This window comes from Theobroma umbraticum, unplaced genomic scaffold, assembly GCF_002168275.2.
Source record: "Theobroma umbraticum cultivar Fairchild unplaced genomic scaffold, ASM216827v3 scaffold_81.0, whole genome shotgun sequence".
In the NCBI taxonomy this organism is placed as follows: domain Eukaryota; kingdom Viridiplantae; phylum Streptophyta; class Magnoliopsida; order Malvales; family Malvaceae; genus Theobroma; species Theobroma umbraticum.
This window is the reverse complement of record NW_018397268.1, coordinates 2,452,357-2,479,552: the sequence shown is the minus strand read 5'-3', so window position 1 is coordinate 2,479,552 and position 27,196 is coordinate 2,452,357. Positions and strand designations below refer to the sequence as shown.

General features: G+C 34.3%; 4 protein-coding genes across 13 annotated transcripts; 1 reads left to right on the top strand and 3 right to left on the bottom strand.

The window, feature by feature from the left end:
- Nucleotides 1-401: 401 nt before the first annotated feature.
- LOC110425409 (CAP-gly domain linker) lies at nucleotides 402-6,456 on the bottom strand. 2 transcript variants are annotated; one of them, XM_021440318.1, is made up of 5 exons: nucleotides 6,324-6,456; nucleotides 4,338-4,797; nucleotides 2,273-4,241; nucleotides 1,885-2,091; nucleotides 402-1,235 (listed from the first exon to the last, which is right to left on the bottom strand). In XM_021440318.1, the coding sequence occupies exons 2-5, from the start codon at nucleotides 4,694-4,696 to the stop codon at nucleotides 915-917; spliced, it is 2,856 nt and encodes a 951-aa protein (XP_021295993.1). In that variant the 5' UTR covers nucleotides 4,697-4,797; nucleotides 6,324-6,456; the 3' UTR covers nucleotides 402-914. The 2 variants fall into 2 exon arrangements, with proteins under 2 accessions (XP_021295993.1, XP_021295992.1); XM_021440317.2 differs by having other exon boundaries at nucleotides 6,162-6,441.
- Nucleotides 6,457-8,424: 1,968 nt separating this feature from the next.
- On the top strand, nucleotides 8,425-13,275 carry LOC110425018 (LisH/CRA/RING-U-box domains-containing protein). The gene is made up of 7 exons (XM_021439771.2): nucleotides 8,425-8,879; nucleotides 9,700-9,894; nucleotides 10,523-10,645; nucleotides 10,949-11,134; nucleotides 12,047-12,180; nucleotides 12,526-12,712; nucleotides 12,810-13,275. Exons 1-7 carry the CDS (start codon nucleotides 8,541-8,543, stop codon nucleotides 12,909-12,911), a joined length of 1,266 nt encoding a protein of 421 aa, XP_021295446.1. The 5' UTR covers nucleotides 8,425-8,540; the 3' UTR covers nucleotides 12,912-13,275.
- A 943-nt stretch (nucleotides 13,276-14,218) lies between these two features.
- LOC110425019 (serine/arginine-rich splicing factor RS2Z33-like) lies at nucleotides 14,219-17,817 on the bottom strand. 2 transcript variants are annotated; one of them, XM_021439772.1, is made up of 7 exons: nucleotides 17,691-17,817; nucleotides 16,759-16,872; nucleotides 16,195-16,234; nucleotides 15,955-16,050; nucleotides 15,332-15,531; nucleotides 15,121-15,207; nucleotides 14,219-14,854 (listed from the first exon to the last, which is right to left on the bottom strand). In XM_021439772.1, exons 2-7 carry the CDS (start codon nucleotides 16,863-16,865, stop codon nucleotides 14,470-14,472), a joined length of 915 nt encoding a protein of 304 aa, XP_021295447.1. In that variant the 5' UTR covers nucleotides 16,866-16,872; nucleotides 17,691-17,817; the 3' UTR covers nucleotides 14,219-14,469. The 2 variants fall into 2 exon arrangements, with proteins under 2 accessions (XP_021295447.1, XP_021295448.1); XM_021439773.1 differs by having other exon boundaries at nucleotides 15,121-15,201.
- Nucleotides 17,818-18,603: 786 nt separating this feature from the next.
- LOC110425135 (SET domain-containing protein) lies at nucleotides 18,604-26,740 on the bottom strand. Of its 8 annotated transcripts, none has more exons than XM_021439946.1 (15): nucleotides 26,438-26,740; nucleotides 25,965-26,074; nucleotides 24,959-25,022; nucleotides 24,754-24,864; nucleotides 24,495-24,554; nucleotides 23,799-23,906; nucleotides 23,189-23,258; nucleotides 22,812-22,852; nucleotides 22,617-22,697; nucleotides 22,386-22,421; nucleotides 21,362-21,445; nucleotides 21,004-21,131; nucleotides 19,904-19,992; nucleotides 19,644-19,792; nucleotides 18,604-19,169 (listed from the first exon to the last, which is right to left on the bottom strand). In XM_021439946.1, the coding sequence occupies exons 1-15, from the start codon at nucleotides 26,663-26,665 to the stop codon at nucleotides 19,002-19,004; spliced, it is 1,527 nt and encodes a 508-aa protein (XP_021295621.1). In that variant the 5' UTR covers nucleotides 26,666-26,740; the 3' UTR covers nucleotides 18,604-19,001. The 8 variants fall into 8 exon arrangements, 7 of the variants coding, with proteins under 7 accessions (XP_021295621.1, XP_021295622.1, XP_021295623.1 ...); XM_021439947.1 differs by having other exon boundaries at nucleotides 24,962-25,022; XM_021439948.1 differs by lacking the exon at nucleotides 22,386-22,421.
- Nucleotides 26,741-27,196: the final 456 nt, after the last annotated feature.

The following is a 27,196-nucleotide window of genomic DNA, read 5'->3' as shown; positions in this document are numbered from 1 at the left end:
TTAAAAATATTACAACTTTTTTATTTTGTATATTGTATTGGCAGAATATATAATCTAATGTAATATTTTATTCTTTCACAAATAAAAGTACTAATTACTTTTAAATAACTAATTACTAAATAATAACTAATTAACACTCGAACATTTAATTTATTGATTGATGCATTATCTTTTGCTTAAAGAGCAAAATCCAAATCTCTTTTTCTCCAATTATAAAAAAATAAAAAAAATACTAAATAAAGATTATTAATTGTAATGATGTGTTTCTACCTCAATTGAACGAACACTTTTGTACTTATTAGGGTTGCTTTTTCCCTTATTTGAGTACTTCTATGTATAGTGTGAATCTGCAATTATATGGTTTATATTAATGTAAATACAAAAATCACTTTAATTACAATAATTAGGAAATCCCAGCCTTCTTTTTGTGGGTCCCTTCTGCACTAGTGGGGGTCCACCTTGGCCCAAGCCTTCATATTTCCCAGCTTTGAAAGTTGATGCTTTCATTGCTTTATTTATATATATATATATATATATATATATATATAATTGTCCATGTTCATATGTCAACAAAATCCTGTCTAAATCAAGAAATGCATCTATATTTTGCATTTACACAACGATGAACACAATCAATGCAAACCCCATTCTAGAAGAAGATCATAATTCTTCTGGTTTTATGAGATGAAAACCAACCTACATACAATTTGATAACAAGACTTTTAATCTATAACAAAAGAATCAAGGTGTGTGTGTGTGTGTCCCCCTTTTTCACTTCCTGCTCACCCTAGACTTCATAAAGAAAACAGAAAAGGAGAAAGAAAAAAAGCAACCTCAAGAACAGGAATTCAAAAGTATAAGGCTATGAACAGTGAGGTTATCCACCCACAAACCAAAACCAACCTTTCTGTCAATCATTCCAGGAGGAATTCCCGAGCAGAATCAGGACTGCCAAGAAGGTCAAAAGTTTTGTTGTTGTTCAGAGTGTCTTTCAAGATTGTAATCTGACCTTCCTTTAAGAGTATATCCTCATCCAGAGCTTCTATCTTCTTTTTCAATACATTAACCTCTGAGTTCAAAAGCATGTTCTTCTCACTATACTGCTTCACCTCTTCCCAGATCAAATCTCTCTCTTGGGAAACCTTGGGCAGTATCCCCCTCAAGATGGTTAGTTCTTTTGTTGATTCCTTTAAGTCATTCTGAAGATGGCTTATGTTATCGTCTTTCTTCAGTATCTGCTCAGATTAAACGTAATTAAGGAATCAAAATGCTGCAACGGTAATTAGCCAAAAAAGTCCTACAAGCTTTTAGAAGCATGTCCTCTTGTGAAGGGTGATACAGTAGTAACAACAAATAAATGACCAATAAACTCAAGATAAAATACATGACCAGCTTCACAAATGTCAAGCAGCTACAGGGACAACTCATACCAACTCGAAGATACCTGTGCAGGTTCCATGATGTGTGTATGATTACACTTGTTGATTTAGTGTAGTTCTATAAAGTGGAAACTATTCTTTCCTCTAGTTTTTCCCATTCTGCCTTTCATTTCTGCTTTTGGCTTCTTTGTAACAATTTTGACTAGGGGACGGTACATCAAAAAATGTAAAGCAATTACTCATCCTCTAGCGGATGATGCGCTAAAGATTGGTTACTGTAAGTTCCATTAGAAGAGGTTCCAGCAAACAACGTAGCTGTTTTCAATTACAACAGGATTTCTAAACGTGCAATAAGTCAAAAAGTAATTAAACATTGGACCTAGAAAGAAACCTATTTCAGTGGGTAGTTACATTTTTGTACCTACCGTTCACATACAAAATAATCTATAACAATTTTTTCTTTTTTTGAAAATTTAATCTATAACATTTAAACATCAAAAGTTACCTGCAGTTCAAGATCCTTCAACCTGTGGGTGAGGCAGGAAATGTTGTCCATTGCATTTTGTACTTCACATCTAAGGATGTCATTACCTCGCACACCTGCTGCCAGCTCAGCTTGCAATTGCTCTACTTCCAGCTCTTTTGAATATAGTTTTTCCCTCAACAAACTTGTAAGCAGCGTTTCTGCTTTAAGCTCAGTTCTTATAATCTCCTAGAAAAGGGTAAAGTGAACATTAATAAAAGAAGTGAGTATACCCTTAAAAGAACACAACACGTCCAGTTTTGAAAGAAAGAAACAAGTCTAATGAATGAACAAAATTAAAAAGTAATGAACAATGAAAATAGCTTTATATTCATTGCATAACAGCTTCAACTATGAATATCAGCAATACCTCTGATGATTGATTGTTGAGTTTCATTGACCCATCAGGATCCACACATGCTGAGTGACAGTTCGAGCCAACTGGACTGGATTTCTCATGCAGCAAATTGGCTATTGTCTGCAAACTCCTTGTTAGGCTTTCAATTCCACGTTTAAAGCCTTGCACTTTCACATCAGATTCAACAATAAATTGACCATCCAGACCCTGGTGAGTTTCTTGAAGCTGACTGGCTCTTCCCTTGATGAACTCAATTAGCTTGGAAGACAAGTGAGTGCTCTCATTAAGCATAGAGAGTCCCTGATTCTGCAAACAGCATACACGACTCCGCATTTCCTTGTCTAGCTTGAAGGTTAAAGCACCAATGTCTTTTCCATCACCTTTTAAGCGATTCAACAAGTCGATATTCTCATGCCGAAGAGAATCAACTTCAAGTCTATAAGAATCCACTTCCCTTCTTAATGCTAATTCTACTCCAGTCAACCTCATTTGCTCCATTTGCAATTTTTTCACCTGCTTTTCATTCTTTTCCATCGATTGCATCTTCCCAATATCCTCACTGTATCCTTCTCGCAACCCTTCAATTGTTTTCTCTTGCTCACTGCAGGTTCTCAGTAACCTTGTAGTGGACTTTTGTAACTCCTTGCACTCTTTCTCTTTCTCTTCAAAATTTCTTCTAATGCAATCTAGATCTTCTATTGCTGCTCTATACTTCTGTTGTGACTCAGAGAGATTTTGCCTTAGATCCTGATTCTCATCACTTATCTCTTCCACCCTTCTAGCCAAATCTTTAAGTTGTTCTGCTGAATATGTCATAATACTTCTGTTTTCTATTTCCTTCTCATTAAAGGAAGAGACTTCTCTCTGAAGTGAAACGTTTTGCTCTGCTAGCTCTCTAACTCGTTCACGAAGCCTTTGCTCTTCTAACTGGTACTTCTCAAGCTTAAATGACCAATCACTTGACCTTCTGTCTAACTCTTTTTCCAATCCCGACTGTAACTCATGCTTTTCCTTCTCCAATTTTTTGGTCTGTGACTCCAATTCTGCCTTTGCCATTCTCAGTTCCTCCCTAGCAAAAGCTCTCTCAGCAATTCTAGATTGTAGAAGATCTGACACCTCAAGTGCCAAGTTTATTTTCTCCTCTGTTAGGCATCTAATGGTCTGAATGAGTGATGAAACATCAAAACCACTATCCCGTAAAAAGCTTTCCTGCGCAAGAGCTTCAGAAAGAAGTATGACCCTCTCCTCAGCTTCTTTAGATCTTCTTTGTAGCTCCACATCTGCATCCTCTTCTGTTTCATAAGAGTTCAAACCATCATCACTGCCCCCAGATAAACAATTTTGCTTCTCCAAGCTTGAGAAATCCTCATGATATCCAATAACATTTTCGTAAGGCTCATCCATTACACAGCTTTTTTGAGCCAACATATCCAATTTGGAATCAGGGCATCCATTCAAGTAACCACCATAGACATCTTCAGTTGTGATTGGAATATGATGGTTGAATTCCTTTGAACTTGATCTTGGGAAAGCATGAGTCTGTGAAAGCCTCTCAACCACGTTCTTTGCAATCTTCCGCGGTGACTCATGCCCAAATCCATTTTCCACCCAGTCTTTAGATGAGAAGTGAAGACGTGTGCCTTTAGCTTCCCTAAATGAATGAGACACATTTTTGTCTTTAACGCTATCCGTTGGAGATGAAGGGGCTGTATATTGAACTCGTGGCGGAAGCCTCCCACCGCCATTTCGAGGATTATTTCTTTGTGAACTGTTCTTGGACTTGCTACTTTCCTGCTGCTGTTCTCCATCAATATAGCGGTCAATAACTTTACTTGATACATTGCTAGAGCAAGAGGAAGAGCTTCCAGATGAATCACGGTGCATCCTAGAAAAACTGGAAGAACATGGCCGCTCAAAACCAATAGCTGCCGCTTCACATCGTTTAGCCTTAGATTTCTTCTCAGGAGTAAGAGCCCTACGCCTGGAACAAACCACAACAACATGTGTTTTCAGAAAATGAGTTATAATCAATGAACTAATATACTACATGCAGAAACAAGCACATCAAATGCCTTACCGAGATGAGTGGTCATACTGCTGATGTGGAGTAATATTAGGAGACTTATTTTGATCATTTGAGGAAGAAAAATGTTGTTGACCTAGCCCATCGACAAGAAAGGCAGCTGATGACAAAGAACGACTCCTTCGAAGACATGAACTGTTACTAAAGCTTCGGCTATCGGATATTTGCTTTCCAGATTTTCCCAACAAACGTCTCGGACTGCGAAAACTATAGTCAGCCTTGTCTCCAAGTTGATCATTTAACTCACTATCCAATGGGTTTTCCCAGTAAACTTGCTTATCTGCTGAAGGTGAAGGAACAGCATTGCTGTTACCATTGCTAGAGGAAGATTTGAAGAAAAACAGCTTCTTCATCTCTATATATCATTAACAAGAACTGCTAGCTTTAGCTCATGAATATTTCTGGAGCTAATCCCAATCTTTTATAGCAAGCTTTGAATGGGACCTCAAAGAACCTGCAGTTAGAATACAAAAACCATAAAAGTTAATAAAAAAAGAGAAGGACATCAACAACACACAAACATCATCAAGATCAATAGAGACAGTGGGGACAACCTATAAAGCAGATACCAGGAAAATAGATCTTGGTCAAGAAACAAGTACATACAACTCATAACAAGTTCACAGTTATGGAATTTATATAACAAATAGAAGAAAAAGAAAGCATATGCAACATTAAGATGCCAATCATGAACAAGAACATGAGACAGAGAAATGTACCCTGCTTATGCATTGACAATATTAATATGCTAAAACCATGACAAAAAAACTCATGTTTTATGATTGATATTGTTGGAAAAGCCAAGCAAGACAGCAAAATAAATAGATATCCAAATCACAAAACCAAAGTTATGCAAAATGGAAAGAATTAAACAGAAATTCCAAATCAAAAGTTAGTAAGATTCACAGAAGGATAAAAAAGGGGCAAAAAAAAAAAAGAGAAAGTACAAAAAGAAAAGAAGAAGAACCTGCAAACAGTACAACTTTAATACGAGAGCAAAGGCATTAGAAACCTAATACCAATAACCAGGTTTACATAAAAATAAATAAAACCAGCAAATGAAAAAAAGAAATTCTTAAATATATTATTATACAACTTAACTTTTATAATTTCAGCAAATTTCAGTTGCCTGCAAAAAGATTTTTTATTTAAATATTAAACAAACAAAATTATGTACAAAAACCATATCTGTCAGAGGCTCAGAGCAGAGCTTGAGATTGAATCTAATCCACCACCCCATCAGGGTAGAGTTATGAAAAAGACCAAGTTACCCTCAGTCGCCATTTTCAACTCCCTATAAACCTCCCAAAAACCCTTTAGAAAGAATAAACAAATGAAAACAATTTCATAAAATTCTGACATAATAAAGGATCCCAAGACTAATCATCATATAAGAGTAATTTAGGTATGGAGGAAAATGAAAAATCTTCAGTAAATGCTCAGTATAAAAGAATAGAGTTGAAATCAATAAGTTGGAAACTGAATTACAAGAAAACCATAAGAAAATAAAAGAAAAGATTTGTACTTGAGAAACAGAGCATCAGAAAACAATCAGTGAAACTTTCTTTTCCATTCTCCTTAAACTTTCTCAACAACCAAACATAATACCATATGAAGAAAAAAAAAACATAGAGAGACTCACAGAATTTCCCAACTCAGCTTCCCTCTTCAAACGGTCAAAAAAAATGCAGAAACCCCAAAAGCATAAAACTTTAAAATGAAACCCAGAACATAAATTCATGGATTCAACTCAAAATAATTAATCTTTATTTAAAAAAAATAATAAAGAAGATTGAATCTTTGCATTTAATTACTTACCATTAAAGGAGAGATTCTGAGTTTACTCAGGAAAGTTCAAATTTTTCAAAATTCAAAATTAAAAAACAAAATTTCCCCCGATATTTAAGGGACTTAAAACAGGATTATCCAGACAAAGCGAAGAAACTGAGAGCCAGAGAAAGACAAGAAGGTGGACTTAACGGCGTAAACGTCCGGCGTTAAAGAACGGCTGGAACTCTCGATGTGACGGTGACGGAATACGTCCGCCGTTAGACTATGAGTGATAGAGAGAGAAAGAATGAAAGGATGAGAAAGGAATTAAAAGAGAGAGGCGGCCAATAGCAGAGCAGAGGAGCGTATTCCCATTTGGCGAGTGGGAAATAAGGAAAAAGGTTGAGGGTAGTTCCGTCATTGAAGGATGCTTTTGAATTTTCTTTCGCTGTGGAGCGGGGGAGGTTTTGATTGGCTGGATTGAGGTGTAGGGATATTTCGATTGGGTCCCACTGTAGAGGCTGGAGCTGGACCGTTGGTAATTGGGGTCAGATTTTGACCGTTGCTTTCCTATTTAGAGCTTGCACTGATTAAAACAAAAGATTATGATGATGATAATGATGGATCATTATTCATCAAAAGACAATTTACTTAATTAATTTGAAATTTTTTGGCATAATAATTTGTATTGAATCGGTAAAATCTTTAAATTATTTAAATAAATCATTAATATTTCATTATATTTAATTAAGTCTTTATACTTATATTTTTAATCAAATATATATTTATAATTATTATTAATTAAAACATCACTTATTATTTTATATCATATGATATTAATGTAAGATGTTAATAAGTCATAATGAATAATAATGTGACTATGTAATATTTTTATCTATGGTATTAACGTAATGTAATAAATATTATTTTGACTAATGATAATTAATCAATATTTAATTATAAATAAATATTCGAATCAAAATATAAATATAAAAATTTAATTAAATATAATAAATAATAAAATTTATTTAAATTTTTTTAAATAATTCAAATATGCTTCCAAAAACCCAATAAAAAACATTCAATAAAATAACAGTTGATTGATTAAAAACTTAATCTAAATTTAATTTTGATGCAAGAAAAAGTCCAAATCTGTACAAGAAAGTACTTCCAAAGACCAATTCTAGCCAATAAAAGGAACATTAAAAGGTAAATAAAAAGAAAACAAATGAGAAAAATAATATATATAAAAAATAATGGGCTATGGACATAATCTCCAAATTCTGTGTCATTTTCATCATACACAATGATGCCTATTCCCTTATTTCATGCAAGCTTCTATGGGACTGCAAGATGCTAATGATGATTCACAAAAAGTAAAACCTTATAATACATAAAACAATACTTGACATTTATAATTTTAATTAAGAAGGGAAATTGTGTATATTTTTTTTCTCTTTTGGGTTTTATTAAAAAGAAAAAGAAAAATAAATTATAATATATATATATGCATACACAGTGGAGTCGAAGAATTGACATTTATTTTATTAAATATATTCATTTTAAATAATATAATTAATTAATTATTAAATAAATATATAAAAATCACTAATTTTGTTTTGGAATTTTAAAAATTTTATCGTATAAAATAGTAATTTTGAAAAAGCAAATGAAACAAAAAGATTTCAAAGTTGGTGGATAAATGATGTGACCTTTCATTAATTGAGGATGTGCTTTGTCTTTGCTTTAAGCTAATCAAAATCTACATCAATTTGTTAAGCTAATAATTGAGTTTTCTCTTTTTGACACTTTTTACCAAATCAGTAGAAACTACTCAATCTCTAATTAATTAAGAAAATTCAAAGTTAGATAAAATTTATACAATTTTTTACTTATCCTAACTTTTTAACTCTTATATATTTATTTTTAAATTTATATTCAATGCATGGTCATATATAATATTTATATATTATCATTTAATTCTAGAGTGCTACATAACAAATGTAAAAAAAATAAAAAATAAAAAAGTTTTTAAAATAGATATTTTTAAAATAATAAATATTTATTTTTTAAATTTTTAATTAATAAATTTATTTATTAATAAAGTGACAATATTTAACTTATTAACATGAAAATAATATTTTATTTATTTATTTTAGTCAAGTTATGGACATAAGATTTGGGCTTGAATTCCCAAATGAGTATGCACAGATAGGCCCAATTGAAAGCCCAATTGTCTTAATCAAACCACCTTGCTTGATCCCTCCTTGTTCCCACCTTTTAGGATACGAAACGCTGTCGTTTTCTTCCATCACCTCCCCCGTTTCCTTCCCCATCCAAAAATCATTCTTTTCTTCTTCACTCCTCCATTAAACTCAACCAAAAGAGAGAAAAAAAAGGAAGTTTTTATTTTTTTTTAATTTCCAAATGGAAATCGATCCCCTTCCAAACGGCAGCGGTTCGGCCGGGACAACAAACCCCGAAGCCGCCGCCACGACAACCGTAGCCGCCGCCGCATTAAAAACAACGCCGTCCTCGAAACTGAGCCAGCTAACGGAATCTTTGAAATTAGAGCATCAATTATTGCGTGTTCCATTTGAACATTACAAGAAAACGATCCGAGCAAATCACCGAACCGTCGAAAAAGAAGTCTCCGCCGTCATTTCGAGCGTCGCCGAGGTGGCTGACTGTAACGAACCCTCTAAAGAGGACACCGTCTTGAATCTCACCTCCCTTGTTTCCCGTTTGCAAGGCCTCAAACGCAAGGTAAATAGAAAAATAAAAGAAGAAAGAAGCAGCCTTTTTAAATTTATTTATTTTCTTTAATTAGTTTTATATTCTTTTTAACTTCTTGCAGGCCTAACAGATAGAAATTTTGGATAATTTGAGTGCAAGATTACTGGATTTTAATTTGATTTAAAATGGATGAATTCGTATAAGATAGAAAGGGAATAAATTAATTTGATTGAAAATGGATGGGTCTGTATGAAAGTTGAAAATTTTACAATTTTACATGAATAATATGAGATTGTAGAATTAATCAAGGAAATATTTTATTACGCATGAATTTGTATGGAAATTTGAAAATTTTGACAAATATTGATCTTTGAATCTTATCATATTGGATTTTGGGAGATAATTGAAGGTTAAATATAAAAAAGCCTGAATCTGTATAAAATGGCAATGGATTGAAATAGCCTGAGCTGGCGAGTAAGAAATTGTAGAAAGCCCTGAGATGTTTAAGAATTTTATCCGGCGTCTTATGTTTCATCAAAATTCAATATTTGTTATCCAAACTGATAAGTAACCCTTTGTAAGTTCGTGGGTAGTGATTCCTATATGTTTGTATCTTCAACATTACAAACATTTGATGATTATATGGATTATGTGATGGTAAATTCCAAGCAATGGTTTGGTCCTTTTGTGTTTCATTATAAGAGATTGGACTGTATAAATTTGTTTTCCCAATTGTCAATGGTTTTGTCCTTTTGTGTTTCACTAATTAAGAGATTGGAATGGATAAATTTGTTTTCCAAATTGTTGAGTAACACCCTTAAGTTCATGGTATATGCTCTTCATAATTCAGTTGGAAGAGGGGAGTCGAACAGAGAACTTACAGGCACAAAGGTGTCGGGCTCGTCTTGATCACTTAGAATCAGTGGATGCTGAGAACCTGTCTGAATGGAATAATGTGCGATTGAAGCGGATTCTTGTGGACTACATGTTGCGAATGTCGTATTATGACACTGCAATGAAGCTGGCGGAAAACAGCAACATACAGGTAATTTTACACGCTTGTTTCTTTTCGTCTGTTGACTATGGAGGTGTTAGAGGTGTCAATTTTTAAAATTCAATTGAATAATGGAGGTGGAAACGCCAGAGGATTGTTTTAACTATTTTTCTTTTGGTTATAGGAGAATTTGGAAAGATTATCAAGTAGTATTAGCTTGAATTAGAATGGTTTCATCACCTTGTTTCTATAATAATATACATGTACGCTCATGTTTAACTTTTTGGATCAGAATGCTTTGTCACTCATCAGTGTTTCTAGCTTTGGGTGGGCAGCTTTTTAATTTTCCCTTAAATACTCACGAATGAAAACATTCTTGTCATCTTTTTCAGAGTCTTCGCTGTGATTTCCAATTATATTCTTCTTAATAGCTACTGAGATCCAATAGAAACTTTTTGATCATTTTAGCATTCAGTTAGAACTAACTGCACTGCATGAATTTGACATCATGTACCACCCTCCCTGAGAACCACTTTGGTGTGGCCAGAGTTGGTCAATGACTGTTCTATGGTTTGAAATAAATGTCATTTTGTAAAAATAAATAAATTACTTTTGTAAGGCATATGCACATTGTCTGCCTACAAATATGCTTGAAATAATATTGGATTTTATTTGCCAGGATCTTGTTGATATTGATGTTTTCCAAGAAGCTAAGAAAGTTATTGATGCCCTTAGAAATCAGGAGGTGGGTCCTGCTCTTGCCTGGTGTGTGGATAACAAATCACGGTTGAAGAAGTCCAAGGTATGCATTCATCAATTTTTCTCAATTGTCATGATCATTACTCTCTTTGAGTTTCACTTGATATTTTAACATTTCCAGAGCCACAATTCTTTAAGAGTTCAAATATTGCTGAGCTTTCATTTTGGATTATCATCATTTATGCTATTAAATTACTTAGCTGCATTCATTTCCGGCAAGTGCATTCAATGTACTTACTGTCAAAATTTTGTGGATATCCCAAATTGCATTATAGAGCTGTGATTTTAGATTATATCCAGGAATATGTCTAAACTTGAATCATTTTGCTGTTGCTTTTGATGATAGAGCAAATTTGAATTCCAGTTGAGACTTCAGGAGTTCATTGAGTTGGTACGAGCTGAAAACCACATGCGTGCTATTTTGTATGCTCGAAGGTACCTTGCACCATGGGGAGCAACTCATTTGAAAGAATTGCAGCGAGTCATGGCAACTTTGGCCTTTAGAAGTAATACTGAATGTGCTAAGTACAAGGTAAATTTGATCCCTCCTTTGAATAGACTTATGGTTCAAGTTAGCATAGTTACTCGTGTTGCTTAAGTGGAACGATTGTTTGACGATAATAAAGATAAAAGAATCTTAAGTAATGGAAGTTAAAGCAAAATAAACAGCTTCTGGCTCTGTTTACTTAATGAGGTCAATTGTTTGTTGCATATCAACATCATTAATGACCTGGTAAATGTGGAGCATTCTTTTAAAAAAAAAAATAGCAATAAATAAATAGCCTTGTTTTTGTTTGACACAAGTAATTTGTATATTTGGTTAATACAACAAGCTAAAATTGTATTATTTTAAAACATCACCTCTTCCTACTTTTGCCTAATATTGTTCCAACAGGAATTAATCCTGATGCTTCCCTTCACTGCCTATGTACTTGTGGAGTCTGGCATAGTGTTACTTCTGATCATTTTCATACTTTTATTTGTTAGTGATAAAGCCTTTTGTTCATTTAGATTCCAGAATATGAAAACAGGTATGAATACTTACCTGTCTGCCAAAATATGAATACTTGCCTCATTGTATGTAAAACTTACTTATTAATGAGTAGCTTATTTTGCTTTGTTATTTCTTCCATATCTTTAAACCACTCATTTTTGCTGGTACTAGTAGTGACACTGCTTTGCTATACAGATAATTTTCCCTTTTTATTTAGCTTCCTAGGTACCTAGAAAGGAATTTTATTCCTTTTCTTAGCATTGCTTACTTAACATCTGCCATGGGTTAGATGTTTACCAGTAAATGACCACTCTATCACTGAAGTAGCAGTTTTTCCTAAAATTCTATTTAAGTGAAACTCTTACATTTTATATCGTCTTGTCTTATGGAAGAGCTGATAAAGCACAGGTTCAGCCATTGCTTATATGATTTCTTTTGATTTGCATCTAGGTTTTGTTTGAACCTAAGCAGTGGGACTTCCTGGTAGATCAGTTTAAACAGGAGTTCTGCAGGTTATATGGCATGACCCTGGAGCCATTGCTGAATATTTACCTGCAAGCAGGCTTGTCTGCCTTGAAAACTCCGTATCCTTACAGCAACTGCCATTATCTACCTGCCTATGGTTTTATCTATATTTATCTAGTAACTCTGTAGCCTCAGTTACATCAACAGAGCATATTAACTGATATGAACACAACTCAAATTGGTGTTCAAGATTACTGAGAAGTGAGAATCTTACTTTGCATGTGTGTGTGCATACATGCTTGCTCATCTTTTGTTGAGTATATCTAAATTCCTAATGATGAGATGCATTATTATTGAATCTGTTTGATTGGTGCTCGAGCTCTGCTCTGCTCTATAGCCTTTCAGTGCCACACTTGTATTGCTAATACTTTTGCTAGTACAGTTGTTCTCTTGACATGATTTAGATACTGTTATGAAGATGACTGCACCAAGGAGGACCCATTGTCGCAGGACAGCTTCCGGAAGTTGGCATTACCTTTGCCATACTCCAAGCAGCACCACTCAAAGCTAGTATGCTACATAACCAAAGAGCTAATGGATACAGAGAACCCGCCACAAGTCTTGCCTAATGGCTATGTCTACAGCACTAGGGTCCACCTTTTTCTCGATAAATTTTACATTTTACTGATGGTATTATTGTTATTTTTTTCATTGTGCTAGTGTTTTGACGCCTTGTTTTGTGTTGCAGGCTCTCAAGGAAATGGCTGAGAAAAACAATGGTAATATTACATGTCCAAGGACAGGTCTGGTCTGCAATTATTCAGAGCTGGTAAAGGCTTATATCTCATAAATCTGCATGGTCAAGACTTATAATGTATTTAAGAGAAAAATTCTTCCGGACTGTTTCCTCAAGTTGTTGGGCAGTTTCCTCAAGTTGTTGGGCGTTTTCTGCACCAACTGTGGATACGTCGGTGCATGTGACATTTGAAAATTTTCTGATTTCAGAACTTTTCATAGCAATTCTTCTTGTACCTTAAAACTTGTTAGGTTTTGAACAATTCACCTCTTGTAAATATGCAGGACAAAAAAAAAGTTCATTTCCTTGTAATTTTTATTAACTTGTCTGTTTAATTAGCAAAAAAAATAGGCTAACGTACATTTCTACCTTATTATGCAATTGAATAAGAACCATTTCCTGTTAGTTGATTGTATGTCTTTGTTTTAGTTAGTATTCTACAGCCATTAGTTATTTGGATGTTAAAGTTATATAGTTCCCAAGGCAAACAAACCATTTTTTGATGTTTGAAACCTGATCAGTAACCTCTTCAAGCTTCTCTTTGATCCGAGCCATTATGCAGAAGAAACTGGAGCACCACTTTTGTGGCAGTGCCCCATGGCGTTGCTGCTTTCACCTTGGGGTGGCAAAGCCATTGCCTTTGTTAATGCTTTCCTTGTAAGCAGGTTGTGAATGGAAGGCAAAAGTGCGTTCTCTTGAACCGGACCTGACCGGAAGAGATAGCCCAATAAGTAAGTAAATCTGAATTAGTATTTGATTCATTTCTTTTCATTTGAATCACTAGTGCAACAAATTGATTTGTCGTCTATAATCAAAATCACCTAACGATATCTCTCATTTCATACCACTGTTGACAATTCCAATAAACACTATAATCCTGTTTGATATGCAAAGCAGTTTCCGAGTTTGACCTAAAAATCGCATTACCAATCTTCAAAGTAATCACAAAAGACAGTTCGGACAATGGATTGACAGCATGAAGTTCAATAAGCTCGATCAGTGTTGAGCAGCAACCAATCTTGAAGCACAAAAACCATTGAAATCTATTGACACCAGCATCTACGGGGAATTAAGCATGACCAAAAACAATTAGTATCTTCAAGATACTTTAGAATTAGAATGATCTTTCTGGAAGGAATTATGTTGCAGTGGTTAAATAATGCTTGCCGGAGGTCGCATGATTTCTCAAATAAGACGAAATGAAAGAGTTTTGGGGCTACCTCCATCATCCCCAATCACATGTATGACTGATACCAGGGAGCATTGGAATTCCAATTCTTTTATGTTTGGGCAGAACCATTGAGTTAGAAAATCTTAAAAGAGTCGAGCCCTAGAGTGCCATTGAACCAAAAAAGGAGAGATACTAGTAAGTGATATTGTGCAAATCATAGATCATAGTTTATGCAGAAAATCATCAACTGTCATTCGCAGCTGTAAAAAGTAATTTACTAAAGACAAGATAAAGAGGGATTTATAGAAACAGACTCTAATAAATCTCAACAGTTCTTAATATTCTAGAAGGAAAAGTTCTCCATCCATATAAAACTCAAAAGTGCTCGCAAACACAGATTGTTGTCATTAAGACATACCATTCAAACCACCACCACCTGCTTTAATTTGATTCACTGCGCCTAGGAGAAGCATGATTCTCATCATCATCGTAGATTGGGCTCCTGTCATCCCTAGGGAGTGGGCTAGTGCTGCGGCTGTGGCCGTTTTCCTTCACAGAGCTCCTATAAGACCTTCCTTCGCCATCAGCTTCACGGTCTGGGCTTCTGCTCCTTCCCCTAGGACTTGCACTGTAATCTGAACCATTGGTGTGCCTGCGGTCCCTTGGAGAAGGGCTACCTCTCTCTCGTGGGCTTCTTTCATCGAGTGCTGGACTATGCTTCCTCCCCTTGGATGGAGATGGAGAACCCCTGTGGCGCTTAGGGCTCCTTGATCTTCTATCGTCACGCTCAAAACTTCTTTCTCTCTTCACAGGTGATCTTGATCTACTGCAGAAGGTTAAAATTAAGCACAAAGAAGAATCAGGCCCAGCAGTTTAACAAACCAAAACAATTCTGTAGATTAAATATTCCCCAATTCTTTTCACTTGCATGAGTGCTTTCACGCACAAACCATAGCAAAAGGACATTTAAATTTTGTTTTAGAATGTAATCCAACAAAAATGGTAAAGTCAGATTTGACTGAATTATTTCATAAGGTAATTTGTATTAATTACAGAACTGGACTCTTGTTGCAAGGAAAGCTAAACACTAACCTGTCGCTACGCCCCCTGCTGTAACTACGGCTTCTGCTTCTACCACGGCGGGGACTAGGTGAGCGTGAGTAACTGCGTGGTCTGCGGCTGCGCCAATATAATTGTTTCTCAAGTAAACAAATTGGAAGTTTTAACTGATAAGATATGATAACACCTATTCCAACAAAACTGATCAGAGTAAGACAAATAGATAAGGGGGGAGGGAGAGGACCTCAGTTTCTTGGGACTGTTTTGACAATTTCTTTCTATGTGGCCTCGTTCTCCACAGCGATAACACTTATTCTTCCAATCTCCAGCTTTGCAATCACGAGCCCAGTGACCATCAATTCCACAGTTGAAGCAGCGTCCTGACCCAGGAGTAGGTCCTCCTCTTCCAGGGTAATCACGAGATCCACCAGGGCCACGGGGCACCTAAATGCAACTCCATTCAGATTCAACGTTCAAACAATATAGACTAACTATATGGGCTGTCACACAGCATCACACCATACCAGGTAATATATAACTATAAGGTATGGGGGTGTGCATGCGTGTGTGCATATCATCAAATTAACTTGTCATGGGCACGCAAGCATATAAACAGGTGCTTATAGTCAAATAAATGCACTAACTAACTGAGCATGCAGATTTTATGTGTCACATCTCCCAAAGTCCCAAAGGGATTAAGGATATAAATAAATACATCAAAAGTTCCACCACTGAACGATCAAATTGGCCAATGGCTTACATATGATACTCGTAGCCTTTACAACATTATTGAGATATTATCATTTAAAAAAAGGAAACAGAAACTAATGAAATCTCTGATATGTGGAAAGTCATCAAAAAACTTACTCCCTTGGCGAATTCCACAATGATACGGCTTCCATCTAGATCTCGACCATTCAATGCATATCTTGCATCATCAGCATCTCTAGGGTCGCTAAATTCCTGTTATCAGGGAGGCAGTAGACACAAAGAAAGAAGAAAAAGATCCAAGAGAAAAGATCATATTTACATCATATGGTGAAGAAATTTATATAAAAGGAAGAAAAATTGTTTGGGATCAAAATAAATGAGTAGCGAAATACATACAACAAATGCATAGTCGCGCTTCATATCCACATCACGTATTCTGCGTAAACGGGTGCCAGAAACAGTAAGGCCATCATGACACAATTATCGAAGGGTTGATAGTTCGCCCCTCACAGATGAACCAAAAACACCACTTTTGAGATTGTTGCCATTTCGATAAAAACACGCAATAACACTATAGAAAGACTCGCCAAATCCACCAAGGTCACCCTCTCACCATAGACCTCCGGGTTAGGCAAAAGCCATGAGACCTTCAACAAGATCATTCAAGTTAAACCACACAGACACGTGGAGGGTTGCAACATCCTCAGTCATATTTTATAAGGAAGACCTGATGTCAAGCACTACAACAAGGGCTTGGCAAGGACTCTATTTTCTCCTACTTCATCATCACTACACCCTGAACCTATCCTAATGGCCATCAGTACAAAAGAATAAAACAACCATGAACACCCAAACACTTGAAACAAGTATACTAAATAAACAGCAGCAATTAAACCACTCTACTAAATGCAACAATTATAAATTTTATGAATCCTTGAACAAAACAAAAGACTCGATTACCTCCCATATCTGCTAAACATGTCCTCTAGATCACGTGATCTTGTCCTTGAAGACAAGTGTCCGACATAAAGGCGAGTACCACTGCGGCGGTCATCATACCTAGGCATTTTTTTCCTGCAATAATTATTCCATGAGAACCAAAAAAAATAAAATTACACAAAGATTTACATAGTTAAAATACACCACTTCTTAGTTCTTATAAAAACTAATAAAAGAAAGACTTATTGTCCTATATAACACAATCAACAGTCCGTTCAAGGCTACTTAAAGCTCCATTTAACTGTTATTTTTATTACACCACTTGCTTGTGCTTCCTAAAAGCTTACTATGAAGCAAAAGCAAATAGTAGAACAGAAAATCATAATCAAATTTAAATTTAAAAGACAACAAAAATGCAATATTAATTCTGCCATGATTTTTTTTAATATAAAAGTAAAACCCTGCATAATTCATCCAATAAAATACCATTTTAATTTTTAATTCTTCAAAAACATGTTCGCTTGTAAATCCAATTGCACACAAAATCAAGTAATAAAAGCAAGAACCAACCGTACCTAAACATACTACAAAACGAGACAAAACAATAAAAATTCAGGAGATTTTTCTGAAAACCTAAAATTAGAAACGAATGACAACAAATTCAATCATAAAAGTATTATTTCTTTTTTCAGATTTCAAATTCTAACAACCTGAAGTTAAAGGAATACATCTCCAAATTACTATTACAAATCATACAACCGAAAAACAATAAATAAATATTTAAATAATATGCTTGAAAAACTATGACATAAAAAAGCGGCAAAATTCAAATTTAAAAGCTCAAGAATCTTTCAGATCTATAAATGAATAATCGATAAATTGGACAATTAAGAGCATGAGATTTCCAATAGAAATTAAAACGAAGAAATGAAACTAAAAAACAGATAACTTACGAGGAAATTTCAGAGGAGGGAGGCGAAGAAGGAGAAAAAGATGAAAAACCCTAGATTTCTCGAAGAGAGGGAGAGGGAGACAGAGAGCGAGAGAGTAGACAGAGTGGCGGAGTAACAAAAGGAGGGCTTAAACGCGTCGTTTTCTTTTTTAATTTATAGGGCATAAGGATAAGGATCAGTCAAAAATCAGGAAATCCTGTAATTACCAAAAGACCCCCATTTTCTTCCTTGGAATTACGATAATAGGCTTGTCGAAAGTGGAAAGTTTCAAACCTCCCAGGCCCGTTTCCTTTTTCCTTTCCCTTCTTTTGCCGAGGACATCTGACGCTTGTTTGGTAAGAGAAAACCATGGGATGAGAAGAAATTTACGCTTTTCTTGTTTGATAGGAAAGAAATATTCTCAAATTTAACCCAAAAAAATCCTGAATTGTATCTATTTTCGTAATTGAATCTCTATATTTTTATATTACCCAATTAAAATTTTTTCTTTTATTTATATCAAAACGTTATATTATTTTTTAATTATATTTATCAGTTACTAAATATATTAAATCTATCATAGTATGTTAATTAAACGTGACAAAAAATGACGACTTGAATTTTTTTTGTGATACGTGTCACATCATCTACACACTGCATCAAATTTCATGTATATAAAAGGTGATAGTTGTTATTGAAAATAAAATCTGTTATATTTTTATTACGAGTTAAAACTCTATTAATCAAAAAATTTTTTTAAAAAAAGAAAAAGACTTGATTGAGTACAAACGAAAAGAAAAGTTTAATTAGATACAATAAAAATATAGAAACTCAATTACAAAAACGTATATAATTCAAAAGAAAAAGAGTTTATGACACTCCCAGTATTCGATTATTTATAAATAAAAAAACTGAATAATTTGACAAAATCAGCTTGTGAAATTCATACCTTCCTGTAATTAAATAACAAAGCTAAATATAATAAGTTCATAAACTGAAAGAGAAAAAGAATCAGAGCAAAGATTGTGCTGTTAAATAAGGCTGCTAAGCCTTGGAATCATATTCCTAGAATTACAAAGGTAAGAAAACAGAGGCGGAAATACACTTAACATGTTGGATTTTGTAAGAAAGTAGCTCATAAATGCAAGCATGAGCTAGAAAGGCCCCAGAGATAAACAATCAATTCCAAATGCTTTACTCAAACCTCCCCCAAGTGTTTAAAGTTCACCATATCCCAGAAAATGTCAAAAAAATTTCAGCAGGGAGATGACTGATCCAAGTAGTTCATAAAAAAATTTGTCTAAGAAAAATTCTTGCCTTCCGATCTTTTGATCACTGACTCTGACAGTGGATGGTTGCTCTCAGGGCTGCACAGTAATTGTTCAACCATGCGGATGCAGAATTCAGGACACGAAGCTCACCGGTAAGAAGATCATGAGCCATTTGCCTCCTAAGAGCAAATTTCTTACTCATTGAGGGGAAATTAGCAGGAGCAAGTGACTGCAAAGAAGCTTGAAGTAAGTGAAGCGCTTCTGTAAATAAGATAAAGGTACCTTATTTCACATAATGATTTTAACACTGGGTACAAGTGTCCTTACAAAGGTATCAATATTGCATTTTATGCCATCTTTCCATATTATCTAAGAAGAGTTTGTTGCTTTTTTATATATGAACAAGTTAACCACGCATACCTCGGTTCAAAATGAAATTTCATTTTGGAGCAAAGAATGGTAGTAACGTTCCATCATCTTGATGTATTACTGTTTCTATTTATAAAATCATATTATTTTTAACTCTTTCACTATTTCTAGCAATGATTGGATAATGTTTATTGACTTTGCATCCAAAAACAATTGCCATTTTGTCACCTTTAAAATAAACATCCAGAAACTGTCTCTTCTCTTGTTGATATCAACAAAAGAAACCTTGTTAACTAAATGAATTTGAATGCATGAAAAGTGGCAAGAAATTTACCTTAATTGCTACATCATATTTCTGCATTAAGTGAGTGATGTGAGATAATAACATCTCATGTGCCAGCAACTCTCTCCTGCTGTCCTTCAGAGGCTGCCGAGCCAACCGGCCATCCATTTGTGCAGCTTCCATGGCCAAGTCACTAAGTTCTGATGATTCAGTTGGAATGAAATTACATGTTAGGACCGCAAGGCCTTTAAATTAAATTCACTTGAATAACGATTAAAACACGAGGAAGGCAAGATTATCCAAACAAAAACCTTCTGGAGCGGTACAACATAAAACACGAGCAAATGCACGTAACGACTGTGGAAGACCCTTCCCCTTTCCTCTAGGAGACCTAACTTCCCTGTGTAATAATCCCATAATCACAAACAAAAATCAGTAATATGATTCAGAAGTCATATGTCCAACTCCCATAGGAGCAATAAGGAATTCATAAAAACAAGATTATTTAGCTGACATCTATACCATACAGGCTCCAAAAGAAATTGCTAGGGCAGTAACTTTATAAAGTTGAATCTAAATGCTAAATATAAAATTAGCAGAGAGATATTTAGAAGATGGAATCAACATCACTAGTTGAGTACAAAGCACTCTATAAAGAAGAGAAGGTCGTCATGCAAGCCCAATTTTCACATGAACAAAAAACTTTGAGGAAGATTCATTAAGGTAAGCCAGAGGCCACTTCCACGTCTAACCAAAATCACTACTGTTATGTATGTCATTAGATAAAATTGAATGCTGAAACATCAACAGAGCAAAAAGTTACAGGCTAAGCTGAAACTCAAACTTTATCATATACTAACAAAGAGTTGTTTAAATGAATTAGCACCATTAATCTAATCAAATTTTGGCAGGGATTACTTTAAGATCTTTTATTCTTTGGACAGGACAAATTCCTACTATGACAATGGTCTTATCAGGTTGAAATTGAATATTTTGCTAGTTCAAAAATTCATTAAGCTAGTCTAGTAGCTTAGTGATGCGGCTCTTTCTGAAGCACCATCCGCTTTTAAGTATTAGAACCTTATTTCAGCTTGTTCAGAAGCTGAAGGCAACTTTTCCAAAGCCCATATTTGGCCAGTAGAGACTAGAGAAGCTGTTTCAGAGGTTAGGCCAAAGAGTACTGAAAGAAATCAATAAATGATTTAATATTTGGTAACAGCCTCAAGAACATTTCTAACTCCTTAAATCCACAAGTATTTCCAGTTCTCAGAAGTTCGGTTTTACCATGAATCTTTGTAGTTTTCATTTATCCATCGGAAATGAATAACATTCACCATAACTTCAAACGCCCAGTGACATTTTTATTATGTCATTAAAATATAAAATTAAAGAACTAAGCATCAATACCAACTTGATTAAGAAAGTATCTTCAGAACAATTAATTGCATCTTTAAGTTTTGGTGTAGAATGTTGTTGCAGAAGTTCCAACTTCATTTCACGTAGACAATCATGATATGGGATATTGAAGTGAATTTGTACCTGAGAGTCAACAGCATCATTCTTCAGATCATAAAACCACAAAATAGCATTTAGCCACATTTATGTAGTGGATAGATTTTTGCCTTTGGACTAAGGAAGTGAATTGCAAATGAAAACAAAGAAACTAAGATATAAAGAAAATAAGTTAAATGCAGAATAGTGTTTTTAACTCTAGCTTATACAGTTATACCAAAGAAAATAAGTACTTCAAGCTGACTTCCAAAACTAACCTGGTCATGAATGTTGTATGGAAGTGTAAAGCCAAAGTCCAGCGGCAGCGTTGCATTTGGAAAGTTTCCATAATTTATCAGTACCTAGACAAGCAATTGAAGTGAACTTCAGATTCTGCAGCACCATACCACAAGCTTAAAGTCAAACAACACAACCATACTGACAGATTCCTAGTTAGAACATAGGGAAAACACCAATGACTGTATTAACATTCAAACCATATATCAAAAGACTAAAATTTTAAAAATTTAATCATGAAAAAAAAAAGAAATTGTAGGAGTAGTCAAACTTAAGGGGGCTCTTTAAAATCTGAATCTGATGTTAAAAGTATTACATTTTTTTTTTTTGAGAAGCAAAAGTATTACATATTTTAATAATATGCAAGACTTCGAGTGGCATGTACAGCTCACAATCTGCATCCTTATAATGCCCTAGATGCAGCATACAGACTAAATCATATGATTCACTGAAGTAGTATCCTGGTGTACTTCAGAATATGAACAGAGTACTGAAAACAACTCAGAGTATTAAATTTTTCTAAAACTGTAGAGTAATAATTAGCAACCAAATGCAATCACTTATCGAGCACATATATTTTTGTAATTCAAGATCGCTATTCGGTCCAGTACATATCTAAATTGAATTTCTGGTCAGAGATTACCACACCAGACAACTTCAGAATAGGAAAGGGTAAGTGAATATGAGAGAGAGAGAGAGAGAGAGAGAGAGAGAGCAAAACAAGAGATAAAATAACCAAGGCAATCAAACAAAAGAGCAGGTAAGGAATAAATAAGCCTCCAGGGATAAAAGTTGAGCACATGCACAAATAAGTAGAAGCTTGTTGGCTTTACATGTTTGTAATAAAGTTTTAAAGCCAAGGGTTCCGGGCACTAAGAGACAAGGAGGAAAAGAGGGAATTTAAAATAAACCAACAAAAGCTAAAAACTAACAAGGGAACAAATATAAGAAATTCTCCCAAAGAAAAGAAAAGAAGAGAAACCTTTCCACTGAAATATTTCTAACCTCTTGACCAGGAACATAATTACGATCAGCAATAACCTGCTCAAGTCATTTAAAAATAAAAAAAACTCTAAAGATATATTTTAACAAATCAAAAGTAAAAACTTAAAACCAATTTGTATAAGGGGAGACTATTTGATGTATGGCAATAAAAACAAGAACCTTCATTATCAGTACATCATAACCTCTGACAGCATCTAAAACTATTCTCTCATTAATGCTTAGTCAGCATACCTCTGACAACTTTTTATCTTCATCAAATAATACAATTGAGTCTGAAACCCCGTCATGATTCATAAAATCTGTAAACGGAATCTACATAATAAATTTAAAAAAAAAAATCAAAGGCTGTTGTGCTAAAATTTAACAATACTAGAAGTAACTGTTGAAAACCCTCCAGAAAAAATTGACATCTTTGAGAAACAATACCAGAGACAGGCCCTTTGTGCTTTCCCAGGCTCGAGATGTTACTACCACATTGACAACAAACTAGTTAGAAAATTTAACTAAACATGAGGACCAGACCATATATTACTACTTCACGAAGGAAATCCTAGTTGCCATTTATCACTTTCTAAAAATCTGTTATGGTTCACCAAATTTAATTAACTGATGTAATCTAATCAGCATCAAATACATCATGGCTCAGCAGAATTATATATAATCTTAGCAGCAAAAGAAATTTGAAAAACTAAAGAAACATGGCCATAAACTCTCTTATTTGAAAAAAAAAAAAATTGATTTGAACTCAGCAAGAAAGAATGGACCATCAGTAGTAGATACTAAATTAGTAAATAAGGCCTGACCTAAGAAATATGCACGCATGAAATCCTTAAGTGTGATGCTTTCAAAAATTTCAGGGAATTGTTCAAGGACCTGAAATCATATGAATACCTTGTCATAATCACATCTCCCAAGGCAAACAAAGCCAACATACAACAAATATCTTAACTAAAAAAAAACAGCTATGAAAAGATTAGAACACACCCTATTCCTTTCCTGCAGCTAAGGAGCTTTAACCATTCTTCTTCTTTCCTTTTCCCCACTTTTTTGCGCCAAATAGTTTTCTTCTTTTTTTTTTTATTATATTCAAGATTGAAACCAATGCAACCAAGTTATGAATGATGTAAAGAAAGACAAATTATGCATGATGTAAACTATTATCCGTGATTAACTCAGCTTTGAGAGTTGAAAACAAAATTAAAAGAAGAAAATTTACACTTTTAATAGAAGCTCAAGAATTTCTGTTGTTTTGTCCCCAGATTTAGAATAGGACTTGGAATTAAGAATATTGTAGTGAATAGCCACACACGTTATACATGACAGTGAACCAGCGACACACATAGCAATGCATGTTTGATTCTGTATCTGCATGTATATCAACAAATTAACTAGAGAAAAGGAACAACTACTTACAGGTACAACTGCAGCAAAATCCTCTTCTATTTTAGATTTTTGATTTATTGTTTCCTGATATACTGAGCTTTGACGAATCATATCCAACTCGTATTCACTCCAGAAAATCTATAGGGGCACAGGAAATTACCAATTCAAATATTTTCCAAACTACTCCAGTAAATACTTAGACCTACCTAAACAACAGATCATACAAGGGTAATGAAATCAGAAAGTAGGGAAGAAAGAAACAATGAAAGGTGCAAATGAGGCTCCTTTATTAGGATGAGAAGAACTGGGTATCCCATATATCCCAAGAAAAAGAAGTTTTATGACTCTGAGCATAATGGCATCTAATGAAAATTGTGAAGTTGCAGCTACAGGTTTTACTTTCAAAAAGTTTCATTTGACTAGGTCACCCCTAACCACAAAACTAATCTCCACAAATTTAAATTGGAGAAATTGAATGTTACAATATTATCTGCTTCTACTAACAATCTTTCCCCATAAGAACGGCAAATTTAAAGGAGATGTACAAATAATAAAGAAAATATGCTCCACTGCTCAAAAAGTTACAGGAGGAATTATTTTCATCTTAAACATCAATGTCATTCATTAATTTATACAGTTATATCAAGAGCGATGCCATGCAAAATTTTAATTTCCATTGGCCATAAGAATCAAAAGCTTCAAAACCATAGATGAGGAAACACTTACCGTGCTATGGATTTCCCCATGCTGAGGAAGGCAACTGATGTAAGAGGCCCATTCAGAATCCTGTTGCAATCGATAAATAATTAAATCATTTAGATCTGGACATTCCTCCGAAATTAAACATTGAAACTAAAGACAGAAATTCAACAAACAACCAAAAAATAACTATTAAATATATAATGATGTTGAAGCTATGCACGATCATTAATTCATAGGAATTGGAGCTTTCAAAAACAGATTAAGAGAAGAAAATTCTTGTTACCTGGCCCATTTTTTGTTCAACTAAAAGGATAATAGCAAGCTTCGCAACAGTCCCAACTTTATTACTTAGTAAAGCTTTAATCTTTGGAAGAAGATTGTCTGGTGTTATTTGCTGAAAAATTAAGAATATTATGTACAACTTGACATCCTTATTTTTTTTAAGACACCATACAAGAGTTGAACATAAAGAATTGCAAATCATATACCACGCTATAAGGAACTTTCGATATGCAGTCCCCAGTTCGGATGATCTCAGAAGCAAACAGTGACCTGCAATAACGGATTTAAAAAATAAAAATAAACCTTAAGAGCTTCATAAGACTCATAACAAGAGAGCAAGGCAATTAATATTTTCTATCTGGAGATGTATCCATGGTGTTAACATACTATAAAGGTCTTCCAACACATAGAACTTTGTTTACTCCATGCTATTAAGGAAACAAATAGGGAGTACAACTGTATGAGTATTCTCTAGCTATCTTTACAATGAAACTTATGAGATCTAAGATTCCTTAAATATACAGAAAAAAGAGGAGGCAAGAAAGCAATTTAAGAAAAAGAAAGCCACAACCCACATGCAAGAGATGCCTTTAACGAATGATTCTAAAGGGGCAGGAGGCTGAAGCTCATTGACATGGAAGGGATCTTACAATTATCTCTTCTCAAGCAATTTAAGCTTGCAATTCATTCCCATTTGCAGCTATCCTGCTACGATTAAGCTCCACGCATTTGTCCATCCTACTAAAGAGAACAAAATATTTTCTAACAAGCAACACTCTTCAAACAATGGTTGCTTCGCCACAATGGTTCCTCCTTACATGAATGTCAAAGGGATATTTCATAATTCTAGTCAGTACTTTATTGCCCCAAAAATGCATGGACCAAATTGCCTGCACCACCAACCCTGCATTAAACAAGAATAGCCAGTGTACCCACACTATTTCCCTGCTTTGATCTTCTGCCATATACTGATCCGATACATATAAGTTCAGTTTTATTTTTCCTTGCAAACAATCCATGTACATTGATATGCAATAAAGCATGCCCCAAAAGTTTCTTAAATATAAACCAGTGCGTGTTTGAACTGTTTTCAAGAGCAACATACAAGCAATAATAAAAATAAGAGATTCCATTGAAATTAAAAAAGAAAGTAACCACAAATCGTTCCCCAACATAAAAACTAAAAAAAGTAAATAAATAAACTGAAATAACCTGCCATATGCGGATTTCCCAATAGAGAGCACTGAAGAAATCTCAACCCCAGCCTTTCGCTCCAACCAAGGCAAAAATTCCTCACATTCTTCATCCAAAGAATCTAATCCCTGTGATAACAACACAATTATTTAATTAACAATGGAAGAAGAAAAAAGGTCAAAAAAAAAAAACCTATTATTTCATTCTTGACAGACGGCAATCATGTAAGCCCCCATTTATAGAGTGTCTAAATGCTAACGCTAATATATAGGATAATAATCCTTCAACCAATCATATTAACTTAATAATTAAGGGCTAATTTCCTTATTTAAAGGATAATAATCTAAAAATAACCAAAAAAAAAATCTAGATAGCAGCCGCTGTAAAAACAAATATAAAATCGCAAATGTATTTACATAACTGCTAGAAAGTTTCCTATATTTTCTCGGGAACCAAGCAGGAAATAAAAGAGCGAGAGAGAGAGGAAGCACCTTAGCTTGAGATAGAGAGGAGAATTTAAAGTTAATGAGGAGACGGTGACAGAGGTTGAAGAGTGGAGTTATTGGCGACCGCCAAAGCTTTGAGAGTCGATGACCGCCCTGGAGCATCGGCGTGCTAAGGGAATTAGTACGTCGTCGCTTTGGGAGCTTCCTTCCCCGCCGTGTACACAGCGTCGGGGGAGGATCACTTGAAGCTGGGCCTGGGAAATGTGAATGCATTTGAAACTTTTATTAGAGTGTTTGTTTGAATTTTGGGATTACCATGCTCCTTGGTGGATTATGATAGTATTGGGTTAATCTAGCACCGTTTTAGAGCGTTCTATCATGGATAATAAGTATATATAAAGGTATTATGTGACCATAATTTTGGTATAATGCTTGAAAATATTTTTAAATTATTTAAAAACTTTTAAATAAATTATTTTTTTTTATTTTTAATCAGTTTAAAGATGTCAATCGGTAAAGTATTACTCAAATCTGGATTTTATTAAATTATAAAATACTCTAACCTTATAATTATTTAAATAAAATTTAAAAATATTATTTAAACTTTATGAAATATTAATTTAGGATTAGAGATTAAAATAAAATAATATATATTTTTAATTAAGTGAAAAAAAATCTGTATAATTTATTTTCATATAATATCAAAAATATGAATTTGGTTAAATTGACTAAATATCTTGTCCAGGTTCAATCCCCCTTAAAAGCATCCAATATATTTATATATAAACAAGTTTAAGTATCGAG